Source organism: Saccopteryx bilineata, chromosome 7 (assembly GCF_036850765.1).
Source record: "Saccopteryx bilineata isolate mSacBil1 chromosome 7, mSacBil1_pri_phased_curated, whole genome shotgun sequence".
Lineage (NCBI taxonomy): Eukaryota > Metazoa > Chordata > Mammalia > Chiroptera > Emballonuridae > Saccopteryx > Saccopteryx bilineata.
In genome coordinates this window covers 106,595,596-106,611,983 of record NC_089496.1, presented here as the reverse complement: position 1 = coordinate 106,611,983, position 16,388 = coordinate 106,595,596, and the positions used below count along the sequence as shown (strand labels likewise).

Genomic DNA, 16,388 nt, shown 5'->3' with positions numbered 1-16,388 from the left:
CGGGAGTGGGATTTAGCCGAGAGATGGGATGACGGGGCAGGGTGAGTGTGCCCGGCAGAGGGCACAGCGTGTGCTGGCTGCAGCAGAGAGGCCGGAAGGGACGCAAGGGTCAGACCTGCCAGGGCTTGTCGGGGCCGAGACGTCCGGGTCATGCCTAGTCCTACCTCTGCTCATCTCCATGCTGCATGTCCCAACTCCTAAAACAGGTTTGTGAATTCTCCAGATTCTAGCTCAGCGTTCCAGCCTGGGAACTCAGAACCCTGGGGAGCAGCCGTGGGCCCCCCTCCTGGGAGGGAAACCAACGAGGACCAGGAAGAGCCAAGCACTCACTCGCATCAGCCTGACAACGCTCACCCTGGGCAAGCCACACGGCTTTCCCATCCACTGACGAAAAGCAGATCTTTTTTTATAGCCCATAACAACAATAGGGGAGTCGGCCAGACTCAAGGCAGGGCCGCCACCCAGCAGACAGTGACAGGATGGGGGAAGGACTGCAGCGGCCCTAGGATGCAGCCCCGCCCGTCTTCTCTCCCCTTCCTGCCTGGACTGCCCTGTAAAGGAAGCTCTTGACCTGGAACGCAAGGGCTCTGCGGTCACCGGCTCCAACCCTGGCTGTCCCATCCCCTGTCTAGTGACTCAATCAAGTTTCCAGTTTCTTAAACTCTCCGAGCCTTTGTTTCCTTCCTGTCAACGGAAATAAAAATAGTTCCCGTTCACCAGGTCATTTCAAGGCCAAAGTGAGGTAGAGAGTGCTAACCCCCCGGGCCTGGTGGGCGCTCGCGCCTGGATGCCCTGCACCTGCCGGCGTGCCCTGCGCGTGAGCACGCCTCCTCCCTGCCCCATTGCGACACCCACCCCGCCCGGTTCAACTTCTCCGGTAAATGTCCTGGAAGGCAGAGAGGCTTTGCTAAGAGACCTCTGCACCCCCGTACGGCCAAGGATTATGTGAAGGGCATGGTCAGAAAGCCAGGCAGCCTCCTTCTGGCCGTGACCTCCTCGCTTGTCCCATGCAGAGCACCTCTCTCGGCGTCAGCAGCCTGGACCGGAGAGGTGTCTGTCCTTGGTGGGGAGAAGGTGCCGGCAGGGCCCCCAGCCCTCAGCCTTAAGCGGCTGAGCCCCAAACCTGAAAAGAAAAGAATCCCCCTTAGATCCCCCCACCAAGGTGTCCCCCTGAGTCATCAGTAACCACCTCCCTCTTTTCTGTCCCCCTCCCTGCCTGGACCTACTCTGTTCTTGCGGGGAATCTAGGCATCTCAGTAAAGCCACCTGTAACTTGAGAGCCTCAAGGAAATGCTGAGCTGAAAAAGAAAAAAGGTTAGAAGCTCAAGATTTCAACTGACTCGGCAAAGCGCAGTCCCTACTGAGCATCCCGAGGGCGCCTGCGGCCGCGGGGCCTGAACAGGAAGAAGGGCATGGGGCCAAGGGCCGTCGGGGTCTTGGGTCTGCTTTTCAAGCTTATACCCCACATCACACATCCCCCCAAAAGGTACTTCCACATTCTCACAGTGCTGCCCGGGAATCTGTGACCTTATTTAGAAACAGGATCTTGGTGAATGTAACTGAGGATCTTGAGAGCATCCTGCATTTGGGGCGGGCCCTAAATCCATCCACCGGTGTCCCTATGAGAAAGGGGAGAGATCTGGGACAGAGGAGACAGCCACGTGGAGACAGAGGCCGAGGCTGGAGTGATGCTGCCACAAGCCAAGGAATGCCCAGGATGCCACCAGGAGCTGGGAGAGAGGCCCAGTCTCCTCCTCAGAGCCTTTAGAGGGAACAAACCCCACTTTGACCCTGATCTTCTGGCCTCGAGAAGTGTGAGAGGATCGACTTCTGTTGTTTGAAGCCGGTGAGTTCCTGGCGATTTGTTACGACAGTCCTGGGAAACAAAGGCCTCTTCCCACCCCCTCCCCCACCCACCCTTCAACCTGGGGTCTCCGGGAAAGTCGGGAGCAATGAGGGAGAGAAACAGCAGGCACGTCTACTGAGTTTAACCTCCAAAGTGGTCTAGTGACCTGTCTCCCATCAGTCATCGACCCCTCCCCCTTTCCTAGTCCTTCAGAGGGGAATGGACACTCAGACTTGATCTGCACACACATGCAGGGGGCAGACAGGGAGCATGACAGCCTCCACCTCCTGGAGCCGATAAGGGCAAAGAGGGCCGCCCCCTCGAGCCAGAGACTTGGGGAAAACACAGCCCGAGCTTCATCATTCAATACATTCGCTGACTAATGACTTGCTAGTCAGGATTTCTCCTCGGTTTCTACTTACCAACCCAGCCACAATCACAAAGGAAATGTTACTGAAATCTACCAACAAGAAATGAGCTCCAGACAGAGAAGGCTGGTTGAAAGGCCAAATCTGATAGGCTGTCACCAAGGCGAGGAGACACCCAACCCTTCCCAGACAATAAATCACAGCCACACGTATTGCCAAGATCCAAAGAAAAAATTTTTTATTTACAATAGAGAATTTTGTTCGAAACATGCATTTTATTTTATTTTATTTTTTAACAAATCAGCAAATGCAGATCAAGTTTACACTCCTTAAGGCAAGAGTCCCTTTGCAAGCTGTACATGATCGTATTAAATCCAAAAGCCGCTCACCCTGGGAACTCATGGACAAAGGGCGAGGCCAAGGTCGGCGATTTGTCTTTTATTAGAGAATCAGACAATCTCCCTGATACAGGAACTCTGAGGTCACCTTGCTATGAATGATACTAGGAAAAAAATGCAAACCAATAGCAAGAAATTCGGATAGTCTCCTTAGAACTGCATACAATCAAATCAACGTTATCGAGAAAGGGAAACACAGTAGTGCATACGAAAAGTGAAAACAGAGCCTGTCCGCGGGCCTGGGAGGACAGCAGTGTGCCGACGGTCATATTGCACGCAACGGTCAAGTCCGGACGTTTGGTTCCAAGTTAGCTCTTCCCCATTTTGGCAATCAGTTCATCACAGATCTTGGTGAGTTCTTCGATCTCTTTATTCTGTGAGCGGAGACAAAAAAAAAAAAATGGTTGCTAAAATCTCTTGGTTGTTTGAAGTCAACCCAATCAGAATGGTCAATGGATTTTTAGGGGCATGGGGTACTCCTCTAGGCTTCTTGGTCCCCCTGAGAAATGACTTGGAGACAGTCTGTCTACGTCCCAGCTCCAGCTGTGTGACCTTGGGCAAGTTATACAACCTCTCTGAGGCTTGATTTCCTTATCTCTCAAAGGTGGGTGATAACATCAGTCTCTCTGAGAATTAAATGAGGTCAGCAATGTCAAATCCCTAGCACAGTGACCCACACACAGTAAAGACATAACTAGTATTGATTCCCTACCCCACCTCCCTATTTTTTTTTTTTTTTTTTTTTTTTTGTCTCTGGAGGGTGTGGACACAGAAACAAAAGCACAGGCAGGGGTGAGCTCTTTCTGGTCCCTTTGGAACAACTTTGCAGCCACCTTTTCTTCCAGGTCCCCACAGCAGCTAAAGCTTAAGCACAGCCCACCCCCGAGGCTGACCTGAGGCCCCTCCCTGGACACTGGGAGAAACACACACGCAGACCCACTCCCTGCGGATTCCTGGAGGCCAGGGCGCCATCAGCCCGACGCCGAGCAGACCCACTCCCTGCGGATTCCTGGAGGCTCTCCGCGCGGTGCCAGGGCGCCATCAGCCCGACGCCGAGCAGACCCACTCCCTGCGGATTCCTGGAGGCCAGGGCGCCATCAGCCCGACGCCGCGCAGACTCACTCCCTGCGGGTTCCTGGAGGCTCTCCGCGCGGTGCCAGGGCGCCATCAGCCCAACACCGAGCAGACTCACTCCCTGCGGGTTCCTGGAGGCTCTCCGCGCGGTGCCAGGGCGCCATCAGCCCGACGCCGAGCAGACCCACTCCCTGCGGGTTCCTGGAGGCTCTCCACGCGGTGCCAGGGCGCCATCAGCCCAGCCCCGAGCAGACTCACTCCCTGCGGAGTCCTGGAGGCTCTCCGCGCGGTGCCAGGGCGCCATCAGCCCGACACCGAGCAGACCCACTCCCTGCGGGTTCCTGGAGGCTCTCCGCGCGGTGCCAGGGCGCCATCAGCCCAGCGCCCAGCAGACCCACTCCCTGCGGGTTCCTGGAGGCTCTCCGCGCGGTGCCAGGGCGCCATCAGCCCAGCCCGGAGCAGACCCACTCCCTGCGGATTCCTGGAGGCTCTCCGCGCGGTGCCAGGGCGCCATCAGCCCAGCGCCCAGCAGACCCACTCCCTGCGGGTTCCTGGAGGCTCTCCGCGCGGTGCCAGGGCGCCATCAGCCCAGCGCCGAGCAGACCCACTCCCTGCGGGTTCCTGGAGGCTCTCCGCGCGGTGCCAGGGCGCCATCAGCCCAGCGCCGAGCAGACCCACTCCCTGCGGGTTCCTGGAGGCTCTCCGCACGGTGCCAGGGCGCCATCAGCCCAGCGCCCAGCAGATCCACTCCCTGCGGGTTCCTGGAGGCTCTTCGCGCGGTGCCAGGGCGCCATCAGCCCAGCGCCGAGCAGACCCACTCCCTGCGGATTCCTGGAGGCTCTCCGCGCGGTGCCAGGGCGCCATCAGCCCGACACGAGCAGACCCACTCCCTGCGGGTTCCTGGAGGCTCTCCGCGCGGTGCCAGGGCACCATCAGCCCAGCGCCCAGCAGACCCACTCCCTGCGGGTTCCTGGAGGCTCTCCGCGCGGTGCCAGGGCACCATCAGCCCAGCGCCCAGCAGACCCACTCCCTGCGGGTTCCTGGAGGCTCTCCGCGCGGTGCCAGGGCGCCATCAGCCCAGCGCCGAGCAGACCCACTCCCTGCGGGTTCCTGGAGGCTCTCCGCGCGGTGCCAGGGCGCCATCAGCCCAGCCCCGAGCAGACCCACTCCCTGCGGGTTCCTGGAGGCTCTCCGCACGGTGCCAGGGCGCCATCAGCCCAGCGCCCAGCAGACCCACTCCCTGCGGATTCCTGGAGGCTCTCCGCGCGGTGCCAGGGCGCCATCAGCCCAGCCCCGAGCAGACCCACTCCCTGCGGGTTCCTGGAGGCTCTCCGCGCGGTGCCAGGGCGCCATCAGCCCGACGCCGAGCAGACCCACTCCCTGCGGGTTCCTGGAGGCTCTCCGCGCGGTGCCAGGGCGCCATCAGCCCGACGCCGAGCAGACCCACTCCCTGCGGGTTCCTGGAGGCTCTCCGCGCGGTGCCAGGGCGCCATCAGCCCAGCGCCGAGCAGACCCACTCCCTGCGGGTTCCTGGAGGCTCTCTGCGCGGTGCCAGGGCGCCATCAGCCCAGCGCCGAGCAGACCCACTCCCTGCGGGTTCCTGGAGGCTCTCCGTGCGGTGCCAGGGCGCCATCAGCCCAGCGCCCAGCAGACCCACTCCCTGCGGGTTCCTGGAGGCTCTCCGCGCGGTGCCAGGGCGCCATCAGCCCAGCGCCCAGCAGACCCACTCCCTGCGGGTTCCTGGAGGCTCTCCGCGCGGTGCCAGGGCGCCATCAGCCCAGCGCCCAGCAGACCCACTCCCTGCGGGTTCCTGGAGGCTCTCCGCGCGGTGCCAGGGCGCCATCAGCCCGACGCCGCGCAGACTGCCCCGTCACAGAGCTCCGCTGACTGGCTAAAAACCTTCACAAATTCCTGACGGGGCGTAGAACTGCCCCCAGGGGAATCGTGCTTCTGAATCTTTCTAGATCAGCGACTGTTTCCTCCGTGTGTGTCTTCCTTAGGGAAGAACGCACGTGATTAACTCCTTCCTGAGTTTTCTTCAAGACAAAATTACGAAGCCAGGCGTCTGTGTCTTTTCTGTGACCCAACCCCGTGCAGCCCAATGTCTTCCTTGTCTTTTAGTTCACCGGGAGACATAAGATCATTTTCATTTGGCAACTGTCAAGTCCGAACCGCCCAGGTGGCCTTGAAAACCTCTGTCTTGGTTTGTGTCGCCTTACCTCCGTTTACCTAAATTGCACCAACGTGCTGCAATTTAAATACCGTCAGGCCCTAATGGAAGCAGGGGAGATGGCCTCAACCGTATCCCTACACTTCTCAGCTGGAAGCACTGCATCCATCCACAACGACCTTAATGCCCACAGTGACTGGAGAATGTGGTCTTTAATGTAACACAACGTGCCGGTTTTCAAGAGGCACCGACTATGCCACAAGTGGATCAACAACACTCTAAGAATAAACATAAACACCCACTCAACACGAAAACAGCAGTGGTTTTCAATATAGACTGAGCGACCAAGGGCTGACATCTGACGGTTCTGACCATGTGGCTTGTCTTCATGGTGACTGCTAAGAACAAAGACCAGAGCCTGGATAATAGAGGTGGCTCGGAACACAGCACAGGCTCTTCCTTTCGTCAAAATACAAGTCTCTGTATTAAACTTTCCAGTGGCCATCGGTCTCTTTCATCCCAAGAGGAAAAGGCAAAGAATGCAAATGATCCGGTTACGTGAGTTTCTAGTTTGAATTTCTACGACCAGGCACATACAGTGGGACGCAGGGTCAACGGGAGGTGGAGTTGCTGTTACACTTGGACCTCAGGGAATTTCACTCAGGTGTGAGAACCACGTAATTCTCAGGGCCAAAGGGAGTCTTCAAGATTGTCTGGTTTAATCCTCCAACACTGCAAACGTAGACACTGAGGTGCAGTGTGAGCCTTGCCCTGGGCCGTAATGGATGACAGGGCAAGGTAAGGACCTGGGTCTCCCGAGACCAGGGGTATTCCCTGACATCACGTAGGTGAAGTGCCAGGTGGTACCTGCCACTGCGGAGATAAATATTGGTAGGCCCAGATCCCTCTGGGGATCCCAGCCAGCCCCACTGGAACCTTGCTGGGTGTGGGCACAGGAGAGGGGACAATCTGAGGCCAGCTGGGTGCTTCTGAATTAGCAGAAACCATTTGGGAGACATGCTGGACTCTGGCTACCACCTGCCTCCAAGGTTCCTCTGTCCATCAAGGTTCCAATGCATGAGAAGTGCCACGAGCTGGGACCACTGGGCTCTATGGTCAGCATCCTGGCGAATCCTGAGGCTCAGTAAACCAACCAGAACCAGGCTGCATGCCCAGAAACACAGCCCAGAGGGGCCTGCCTAGCCCGCACCCACCCAGACTTGAGCTGACGGCACTCCTAACCAAAAGGGGCTTCTCACCTGGACCCCCAGGGAGAGCGTGTCCAGTTGAATGAGCACTGGATTGGAGATCAGGAAACCTGGGGAGAAGCTGGGGGACCTCGGGACGGCACCTGCCCCCATCCATGGAAATCAGAGGACATGGCCCAGCTTCTGCATCTATCCCAGTATCTGGCGGGTACATGGTGGGCACCATCCACTCCTCAGTGAGCACACCGGAGGCAGTGGTTGCAGTACTGTGCTTGGCACAATGTAGGTGCTTACATATTTGACAAAGAAATGAATGTTGAAAAGAGATGAAAAGCAGCACTAAGCACCCAGGGAAACAGCTACTCCAGGACAAGCAGGAGGGGCAGTCAGGGCTGGCACCGAGTGGCTCTTCCAGGGTGACAGCAAGGGGGTGCTCCTGGAGCAGGTAGCCATCCTGGGAGTGCTGCCGTGCAAGCCTAGCCTCAGTTTACCTGAGGGTCTGGCCAGCCAGCCTTGCCACCCGAAGGCCGCTGCCCCTGGCCCATTACCTTCTGCTCCAGCGTCCTCTCCAGGGCGTCTACCCGCAGCTGCTCCTTCCGCAGGCTGGCCTGGTAGGCAGCCTGCTCCTGCTGGGCCTTGCCCCGGACCTGGGCGATCTCAGCGTTGGCCCTGCGGGAATGTGGGGGGGGGGCCGGGGAGCTCAGAAATGACCCCCCTTTCCCGTAGATGTCCCCCACCATCCTCCCAGCTCTGGGCAGGGGGAGCTGTCTGACTCCAGCTCCCCCACCAGCAAAGGCCTGGCAGAAGCGAACCCCCACCTCAAGCCCCACCCTCACGATGCCCAGGTGCTCTGAGTGGGTGCCCAGAAATGACAACACACAGCCCTCACTTATCAAAACGCAGGCTGATGAGCATACCCTATCGCGAATCATACTGAACCGTCCTGAAAAAATGCACGCCGTCCCCAGGCCCCCGTCTGGGGTGCCCCCCGAGCCGCCAGCCAGTCTGGGAGCAGCCCCGGTACCTGTCCAGCTTCTCCTCTGCGTGCACCTTCAGGGCCTGGTACCTCTGTTCCTCCTTCTTCACCCTGGACAGGTACTCCTGTGCACATTTCTTCAGCACCTCTTCATTCTGACACGACAGAGGACAGGGGTTGAGCCCACAGAAGGAATGCCGAGGAGTGCTGGGAACCCCAAGAACTCTGATGAGGGGGTCACCTCAGACGGCCACGTTCGAGTCCCCAGCCTGCGAGGATGACCTTCTGGAAGCCCCACGACCTCCCCCACCGGGTCCGCTTTCTCCCACGCCACCCGTCCCCCCAGGCACAAGCGCACCTTGCGGAAGCCCTCCAGAACCTCTTTCATCTTCTCGTATCTGCGGAAGAGGTCGGCCAGAGACTTCTCCACAGAGTTTAGGTCAGCCAGGGCCTGCTCCTTCTCCAGGACCAGCTGCTGCACCGTCTGGTGGGAGACCGACTTCTCCCTCTGCTCATCCTCTGGCGGGAGAGACGGACACAAAACCATGGAGGTCGTGGAACCCAGGCCTCGTTCCGGGCCAGCAAGGCCCCTGCCTCCCCTGTGGGCATCTCAGATTCAGGAGAGACCCGTCCCCCGAGCCCACCCAGAATCTCTAGGAACAAACCCTATAGCCCCTGCATCCCAGACCTGGCCCCGTGCAGTATCAGATGGGGTGGACGTGAGCCACTGTTCCTTGACCTGACCCCTGAACATCTACATTGGAGACCCCAGGGATGCCACCCGGTGTTGACAGCAAACAAACGGATTCATGGGGGAAAAAGAAAACCCCGCTACTGAGTTTATTGAGTAAAAGGTCCCGTAGCCTAGGCCATGAAGGGCTGGCCCTCCTAAGCGTTGTCAAGATAAAAGAGATGGTCATTAGGGGGAGAAAAGGTTTCTTTACCCTTAAAACAGCCCATGGAGCTATTTCTGTCAAAATGAGTTTCTATTATGTACTAAATGTTTGGCCCAGGTTAGAGTGGAGCCTGGGGAAGGGACCCTGTCCCCAACCCCACCTCTCCAGGCCTAATATTGTGCCTGAACATCTTGAGAACCACGTCCTACCGACGGGAAAGGCCTTCTCTGGCCACACTGCGTTCCACAGCCCCTCGCCCGCACGGCGCTCCGTCTTTCGTGTGCCCGCCCAGCACTGATCGGCGTGGGTGGGCAGCCGTTTGCTGGGATCTGTCTACTTTGGTGACGACAGAGTGGGGGAGGGAGAAGCCGCCCGTGTGGCGCTCCTGGGGGAAGGAGCTCTGAAGACCTGTCCCTCTGTCAGCCCAGGTCACCCGGAAGGGGCTGCCTGCTGCCAGGGACGGCCTCCCCAGGGAGGCTGCCGTCGGATGGAGGGCATGTGGAAGTGGTGAAAGTCACAACAGTGCTGTAGCCTTCTGCCTGCCCCGACTGTCCTCTTCATCCCACGCTCCCACGCCATCATCCAGCAGCTGGACTGGGCTTCCAGAAATCTGACCCCCATCTCCCCACTCCTGTTCAGCCGCCCATGGCCTCTCCCACCCTGGGAAGAAAAGCCCACTCCTTCCTCAAACACTGTGCCCTCCCTGCACCAGTCACGATGGCCTCCATGCCCCAGGGCTCAGGGCTGCTGTGCCCTCTGCCAGGAACAGGGGCCCCAGAGCTCCCCGGGGCCCCAGCCTCACTCGGGTCTCTGAACCCAGGTCACCTCCCAGGGGTGCCGTCCCTGAGCACCTGCGGGAGATGCCTCCTCTGCACTCTCCCATTCTCTCTTCTCCTTCCAGCAGTGACTGCTCCTTCTCACACCAGATGTGTGTGTGCGCGTACGCACGTGTGTGCACACACATCTGCTGGAGGACCCTCTCCCTTAGGACACATGCTCCACAGGGGCAGAGTCCCGAGCTGGTTTTGTCCACTGCTCTGTCCCAGGGGCCAGGGCAGTGCCTGACACACGGACGACTCAACGCCCGTTTGTGCAGTGGGTACAAACGAGAGAAGCCTTGAGACAACCCTGGGCAGGTTTTTAACCTCCACTGCACAGAGGCGAAGGGGGTCTGAGAAGCTCAGCCACTTGTCCACTGAGGACAACGGAGTCAGACCCAACCCCAAAGCCAAGTTCAGAGCCGCATCGCTATACAGGCCTCTGGCTAATGGACCCAGAAGGAAGCAGCTCCCTGAAAAACGGGGAGATGCTGCTTTGGGTCCTTCGCTGTTAGATTCCTAACAGATCAGCATGCCGCCGTACCCCGTGGTCAGCTCACTCGTGTGCGTGGTGCGGGGAGAAGAGGGTGGCCCAGGGGCCACATCCTGGTTTCAGCTCTAGTCCTGACATAAACTGGCTGATCCCCAACCCCACCCCACCCCGCCAGTTCAGATTCAGCAGCTCTGGGGTCGGGCTGAGAATCCGCCTCTGTGGCCCGTTCCCAGGTCCAGGGAGCAGGCTTGGAGAACCACAGGCCCGGAAGACACCCGATGTCCCCGTCCGATCCTCCCTGTCACAGCCCGCACCACCAGGGCAGGGCAGAGGCCAGGAACTCGGCACCGGAGTCCGAGAGCCCAGGCGTGAGCTCTTAACCTCTGTCTCAGCCTTCCTCCCAGAAACGGGGGTCACAGCACATAACTCACGGCATTTGGGGGAGGGGGGAGATTAAACAAGAATGTGTACATAAAGCCTTCAACACACAGGAAGAGCCCGGGTCAGTGGCCCGTCATCAGCAGCCCCGCTGGCACCGGGGACCTGGGGGGACGGCGGGCTGCAGTGACTCACGAAGGGGGAGCTGGACATACAGCAAGAACGGAACTGCCCGCCATCTTGCCACATGCAGACTCCCCAAAGAAAGGGCCTTGAGCCCTTTCACCGGGACCGAATGCTTCTCATTCTTTGGATTTTAGCCGCTTCCTCAGGCCTCAGCGCGCCGTACAACGCACATTCCGGGCCGATTCGAGGACACGTACACATTTCACTTGGCGTGGAAAGGAGCCATTTGTCAGCACAGGGGTCCCTCTGATTTCCTGGATCCGAGACTCTGTCTGCCTCAGGTTTCCTTCCTACCTGGCACAACCCTGGTAAAAATAGCCTCCCAGCTCCAGGGAGGTGTGGCGACCAGGCGCGGCAACAGAACTTTTTTGTCAATTACCAAGGCAGTGACATTTTTCGAATCAGGAAATCAGCCCCCAACCCAGGACACTCCAGACTTGACAACAAAAACGATGTCCCTTGGAGATGTTCTGGCTTTTCAGGCAAAAGATTACGAAATCATGTGGGGAAGCAGCCAGTACACAAAAGCAAAGGGAACAAAAATAGAAAAGCAAGCAAACAAACGAACAAACAAGGGTTGCAACAGGCAAGGTGTCAAGTTAGGCGAAAAGCGTTTACTTACCAGGCTTGCCTGTTTTGTTTTGCAAGCAAAGGGCAAGAAGCAACAGAAAATGGAAGCAAAACAGATCATCAGGGCAGTTGTTAGGAAAGCAGGAAAAAAAAAAATCGATTGCGACTACCTGCCACGCAGACAGAAAGCACCGAAGTGTCTTTCTGCTCCGAATTCTAAGTGTTCACTTCTATGAGCCTAAAGCATTCTCTTGAGGAACGTGTGTGTGGTGAGAATGGACAACGGTGGCAGGACAGGGGTCACGCGGGCGTGGAGCATGGGTGACGGTTAGACCACAGCCACAGTGCCAGGGGCTGGGGCCGCTAGTGCAGGTGGGTGGAAACTGGATTTAACTTCAAAACACTGTGACACTCACTCTGGCCCTAAACAGCCAAGTTCTCTGGGCCTGAGTTCCCCTTTCCACAAGGAAGGCTGCTGGTTAGGTGAGTGCAGGCGAGGACACAGAACCCAGACGGGACATATGGGTGTGTGCCTCCCGCACGTGGAGAGACCCACGGCCGCCCAGGGAGGACACTCATCCTACCCACAGCCACAGTGAATCCCCGCCATGCTGGGACTTCTACACGGACAAATGAGGACCTCGCCATCTATGGTGGCCCTGATCAATGGCCTGCAGTAGTGGTGATGGGCGGATGACAACCACAGGCGTGCCACCGTTCTGATGAGACCAGCTCTGGAGGAGTGGGACAGCAAATGGATGAGCAAGGATGGAGAATGAGGGAAGGGTCCACGGGGAGACCCCACCCAGAGTGACAATGCAGTGCCCAGCTAGGGACGCTGGAAGGGTCTCATGGAGCCAACTGTGAGGCCCCCCCCCCCCCGCCATGAGAATGCCCTAAAAAGGTGAGTTCACAGCCCTAGGCTCTTGAAGAGAAGAACCCTCGGCCAAACACACCAGCCCTCCTAGGCACGGGGTGGGGCGGGGACAAGAGTGGGCTGTGCGTGGCCATCCTCCCCTGAGTCAGGGCTCCAGACCCTCTTCAGCTTGTCTAGAATTGAAACTGCTGTTCTACCTACTCTCACCTACTAATACCCTCCCAGGAAAGCATCAGAGCTGAATAATCGCCCTGTCACCTAAAGGACAGGCCACTGATACAACCAGAGAGATTCTTATTCCTTTGATTTTTCAAGAGGGAACGTCTGATATCCAAATCGCCAGCCAAGCAGTAAGTGCCGGCCAGCTCTGGGCAGCCCCTCCCAGCAGCCAGGACGCCCGGCCTTCTCCTCGTTTCAGTATTGTCCTCGATATCACCAAGAGCAAAAATAAAAATGTATGACCCCGAGACACGGGAGGCTGTTTCCAGACGAGCCACTGCAGGTCTGAGTGGCATTTCCACATCCCAAGTCTCTGGGAGGCCAGGCCAAACGCCATATACTGGAAGCCATAAATCCCTCATCTGGCCACTTTCACCAGCAGTTGCAATGCCAAAAGTTTTTGTTTTGTTTTTTCTTATCTCATTCATACATATTCATAAATTCTACCAATTTAATAAAGAGGTTTGATTTGATAGAAAGCAGACACACCATGAGGCTGATCCTCAGAAACACCCCCAGACGGCTTTCTCCCTGCTGAGCTCTGGGAGAAACGGCCTTGATGGTCATCAATCCAAATGAAAGAGAGCACCTCTGAACGGAAGGCCCTCAGTGTCAGCCTCTCCCTCACGCCCACGGCCACGCTCACATGTATCTCCGGAGCCGCCGGAGGTGTCGTGTGACACATGTCCGAACGTTTGAGAGGGAGGGCTCATCCACTAGCACAGCGACGAACTCGACACAGGAGCTGTGATTTGCGGAGAGCGGGGGCTCTCACTCTGTGTGTCCTCAGGAGGAAAAGATTTAAAAAAAAAACCAAAAACCCAGGTATCACAGACCTAAGCAAATGAATAAATCAATAAACAAAAAACTCCTCCCATCCCAAGTCTTATAACATCATTTCTGAAAAGTGATCATTAGAGTAAAAAACTTGGGCTTTGAACTGCAAGATTTTTTCTCATTAATTAAAAAAACATAAAGGCCGACCCTGGCCAGTTGGGTCAGCGGTAGGGGGTTCGATTCCCGGCCAGGGCACACAGGAGAAGCGCCCATCTGCTTCTCCACCCCTCCCCCGCTCCTTCCTCTCTGTCTCTCTCTTCCCCTCCCGCAGCCAAGGCTCCACTGGAGCAAAGTTGGGCCAGGCACTGAGGATGGCTCTGTGGCCTCTGCCTCAGGCGCTAGAATGGCTCCGGTTGCAACGGAGCATCACCCCAGATGGGCATGCCAGGTGAATCCTGGTCAGGCGCGTGCAGGAGTCTCTCTCTCTGCCTCCCCACTTCTCACTTCAGAAAAATACAAAAAGAAAACACCCCAAAACACAAAAAACAAAAGGCCTAGCTATGTATCCCTTTGTAACAAGGCCTGGTCTTCTTGCAGACCACAGTGATCTGTCAGTACTGGCTGTTGGGATGCTGGGTAGGATGGATGCTGAGGCCGCGTCCAAGCTCAGCGAGCAAGGGTTGTGATGGGTCACAGGGTCTGCCACATCGCGAGGGGAAGGAGGGGGCAGGCGGACAGACTGCTACGGCTGAGTGGGGTATTTTGTTACTTCATCTAAACTACTTCAGGGTTTAGTGATTTGATTCCTAGTCTCTTCTGTGAGCAAAAGAGCCTTCAAACATCCCAGGAACCAACCCAAATCTCTTTCCCAGGAAGTGGGCAGTCCTGGCTGCGTCAAATGATGGCCACTCGGGTGAGTGCCACAGTGTCCCGCGGGCATGAATAATGGTGAGGGCCATGCTAGCAGGTGTTTCCGGGAGGTGCCCAGGCAAAGCCAGGGGTGCTGGAGCCTCCCCTGAAGGACTTCATGCTCTAAGAGGCGGCTGAGAGGAGCAGGCATGAGTGAGTCTGCTTCTTCAAAGCCCCCTCATCACCTGGAAAGCTCGGGGCAGGCCTGAGCCCCCGCCAGGCAGGACACCCACCTATCATCTGGGCGATGGTCTTCTCATACTCGGCCACTATTTTCCTGTAAGAGAAGTGAAACCATGTGGGAACCATGATAGCAGAATGATTTTAATTTTTTTTTTTTTTTTTTTTTTTACAGAGACAGAGAGAGAGTCAGAGAGAGGGATAGATAGGGACAGACAGACAGGAATAGAGAGATGAGAAGCATCAATCATTAGTTTTTCGTTGCAACACTTTAGTTGTTCATTGATTGCTTTCTCATATGTGCCTTGACCGCGGGCCTTCAGCAGACCAAGTAACGCCTTGCTCGAGTCAGTGACCTTGGGCTCAAGCCAGGGAGCTTTCTGCTCAAACCAGATGAGCCTGCGCTCAAGCTGGCGACCTCGGGGTCTCGAACCTGGGTCCTCCACATCCCAGTCCAATGCTCTATCCAGTGCACCACCGCCTGGTCATGCCAGAATGATTTTTCATTTCACACAGGGGCCACATGCTGGACAACAACAGCCTGATCAGCACACGGGAGGACATGCCTTACTCATCACAGCGGCCTCACACTTCTGGGGCCACCTCCACCCTCAGTCTTCTCTTTGCACATCCACACAGTTCCGTTTTCTAGTGCAGGACTCTGTACATACCACTCCCCGTGCAAAGCCTCCAATGTCTCCCCCACTACTCACTAAGCAAAAAGGAAATAAGGCCAAACCTTCAGCCTGACGGTCAAATCCTTCTGCAACCTGAGCCCTGTCTCCCTCACCCACCTTCCCTCCTTCCACACCATCCCATGAACACAGTGGTTCAATAACAAATGACACCCGAGGGGTGCAGAAGCTGAGGCCGCACGGGGAGATCTGTTTCCACTGTACGTGTATTTAGGGCATTATGTAACTCATGCACATGGTATTAAACACATGAAGATATGAACCTTGGTCGTCAAGAATAGATGACTTGTATGGAAGACACTGTTCACAGGCCACACCAGCCCCAAGCATCATCAACCCACAGGTCCCCGGGGCCCACGCATCACAGCTCACCTCATTTCCATCACTTCTCGCCGGCTTTCTTCATATTTTTCTTTCCACTCTGAGACCTCTCTCTCCTTGCTAATGATCTAGTCCCAGAGAGCAGAGGAGAAAGGTCAGCCCCCAGCGAGTGAGCTTAAATCAGAGCAATGCACAGACTGACACAAGGAGATATCCCATAAATGTGGAATTAAAATTTCCTACACCAATTCCTAACTGTAGTCAGAGAATCTCCCTGAAAATGAGACAAAAATAAGCCAGATGTCGGTGTTGGGGACCGAAAGCCAACAGGGTCTTTGCAGTTTAGATTTTTGGGGGACAGAGGTGTGGGGTGGCAGTAAGCTGACAGTCTGCCCAACTCTCCACCTCACTTGCTTAGTGAAGTTGCTAAAAGCTATTTTTTCCATACCTCCATGTTAGCTGAGGTGCTGGATTGTTTATACTCATCCTATCCCCCATGTCCCTCGGAAAGACTGGAGGCAGTTTCTTTTTATCCTTTGTTTTGTGAAGTTAAGATGTTATATATGGTGAGGGTTTTCTGCACTTGGTAGAATTCTTGGGATGCCTTGGAAATGTGACTTTGGTTTAATGATCTCTTTGTTCTGCTAGTGGCCTCGCTTTGCCCTATAAATAAAGCAGGTAGGGGGGTGGAGGCTCGCCTTTTGCAAGCTATCTTCTGCGTTGCAAAAAGTCCTCCCCAGCCCATCCTTTTTCTCTTTAGGTTTATTTTCTTAATTCCGCGCCATCCCCACTCAGGACCTGGAATTACTTAGCTGCGCTGGTCATGGCATATTGGACCTTCGCAATGCCCACTGGGGAGCCACTGAAAGGCTTGTGCTGACTGTTACAAATCAAACAAGACCAGAAAGGTATTCAACAGTCACGTCTAGAAGATCAAAGCCCACAGCTGGCCACCCGTCTCTGCCTGCAGTGGTCAGAGGAGAAAGTCTATGTCCAAACCTGGATGTGGGCATATTTATTTATTTACAT

At 56.4% G+C, this 16,388-nt stretch overlaps 1 protein-coding gene across 23 annotated transcripts in view; it reads right to left on the bottom strand.

Annotated features, from left to right (window-relative positions):
- Window positions 1-2,430: 2,430 nt before the first annotated feature.
- TACC2 (transforming acidic coiled-coil containing protein 2) overlaps window positions 2,431-16,388 on the bottom strand; it is a 203,378-nt gene continuing 189,420 nt past the window's right edge. For all 23 annotated transcript variants that reach the window (XM_066239459.1, XM_066239467.1, XM_066239458.1 and 20 more), the window contains 6 exons: window positions 15,411-15,487; window positions 14,397-14,440; window positions 8,399-8,559; window positions 8,089-8,195; window positions 7,613-7,733; window positions 2,431-2,986 (listed from right to left, as the gene is read on the bottom strand). In XM_066239459.1, coding sequence (XP_066095556.1) covers window positions 2,921-2,986; window positions 7,613-7,733; window positions 8,089-8,195; window positions 8,399-8,559; window positions 14,397-14,440; window positions 15,411-15,487 — 576 coding nt within the window. In that variant the 3' untranslated portion in view covers window positions 2,431-2,920. The remainder of the gene's footprint in view (window positions 2,987-7,612; window positions 7,734-8,088; window positions 8,196-8,398; window positions 8,560-14,396; window positions 14,441-15,410; window positions 15,488-16,388) is intronic.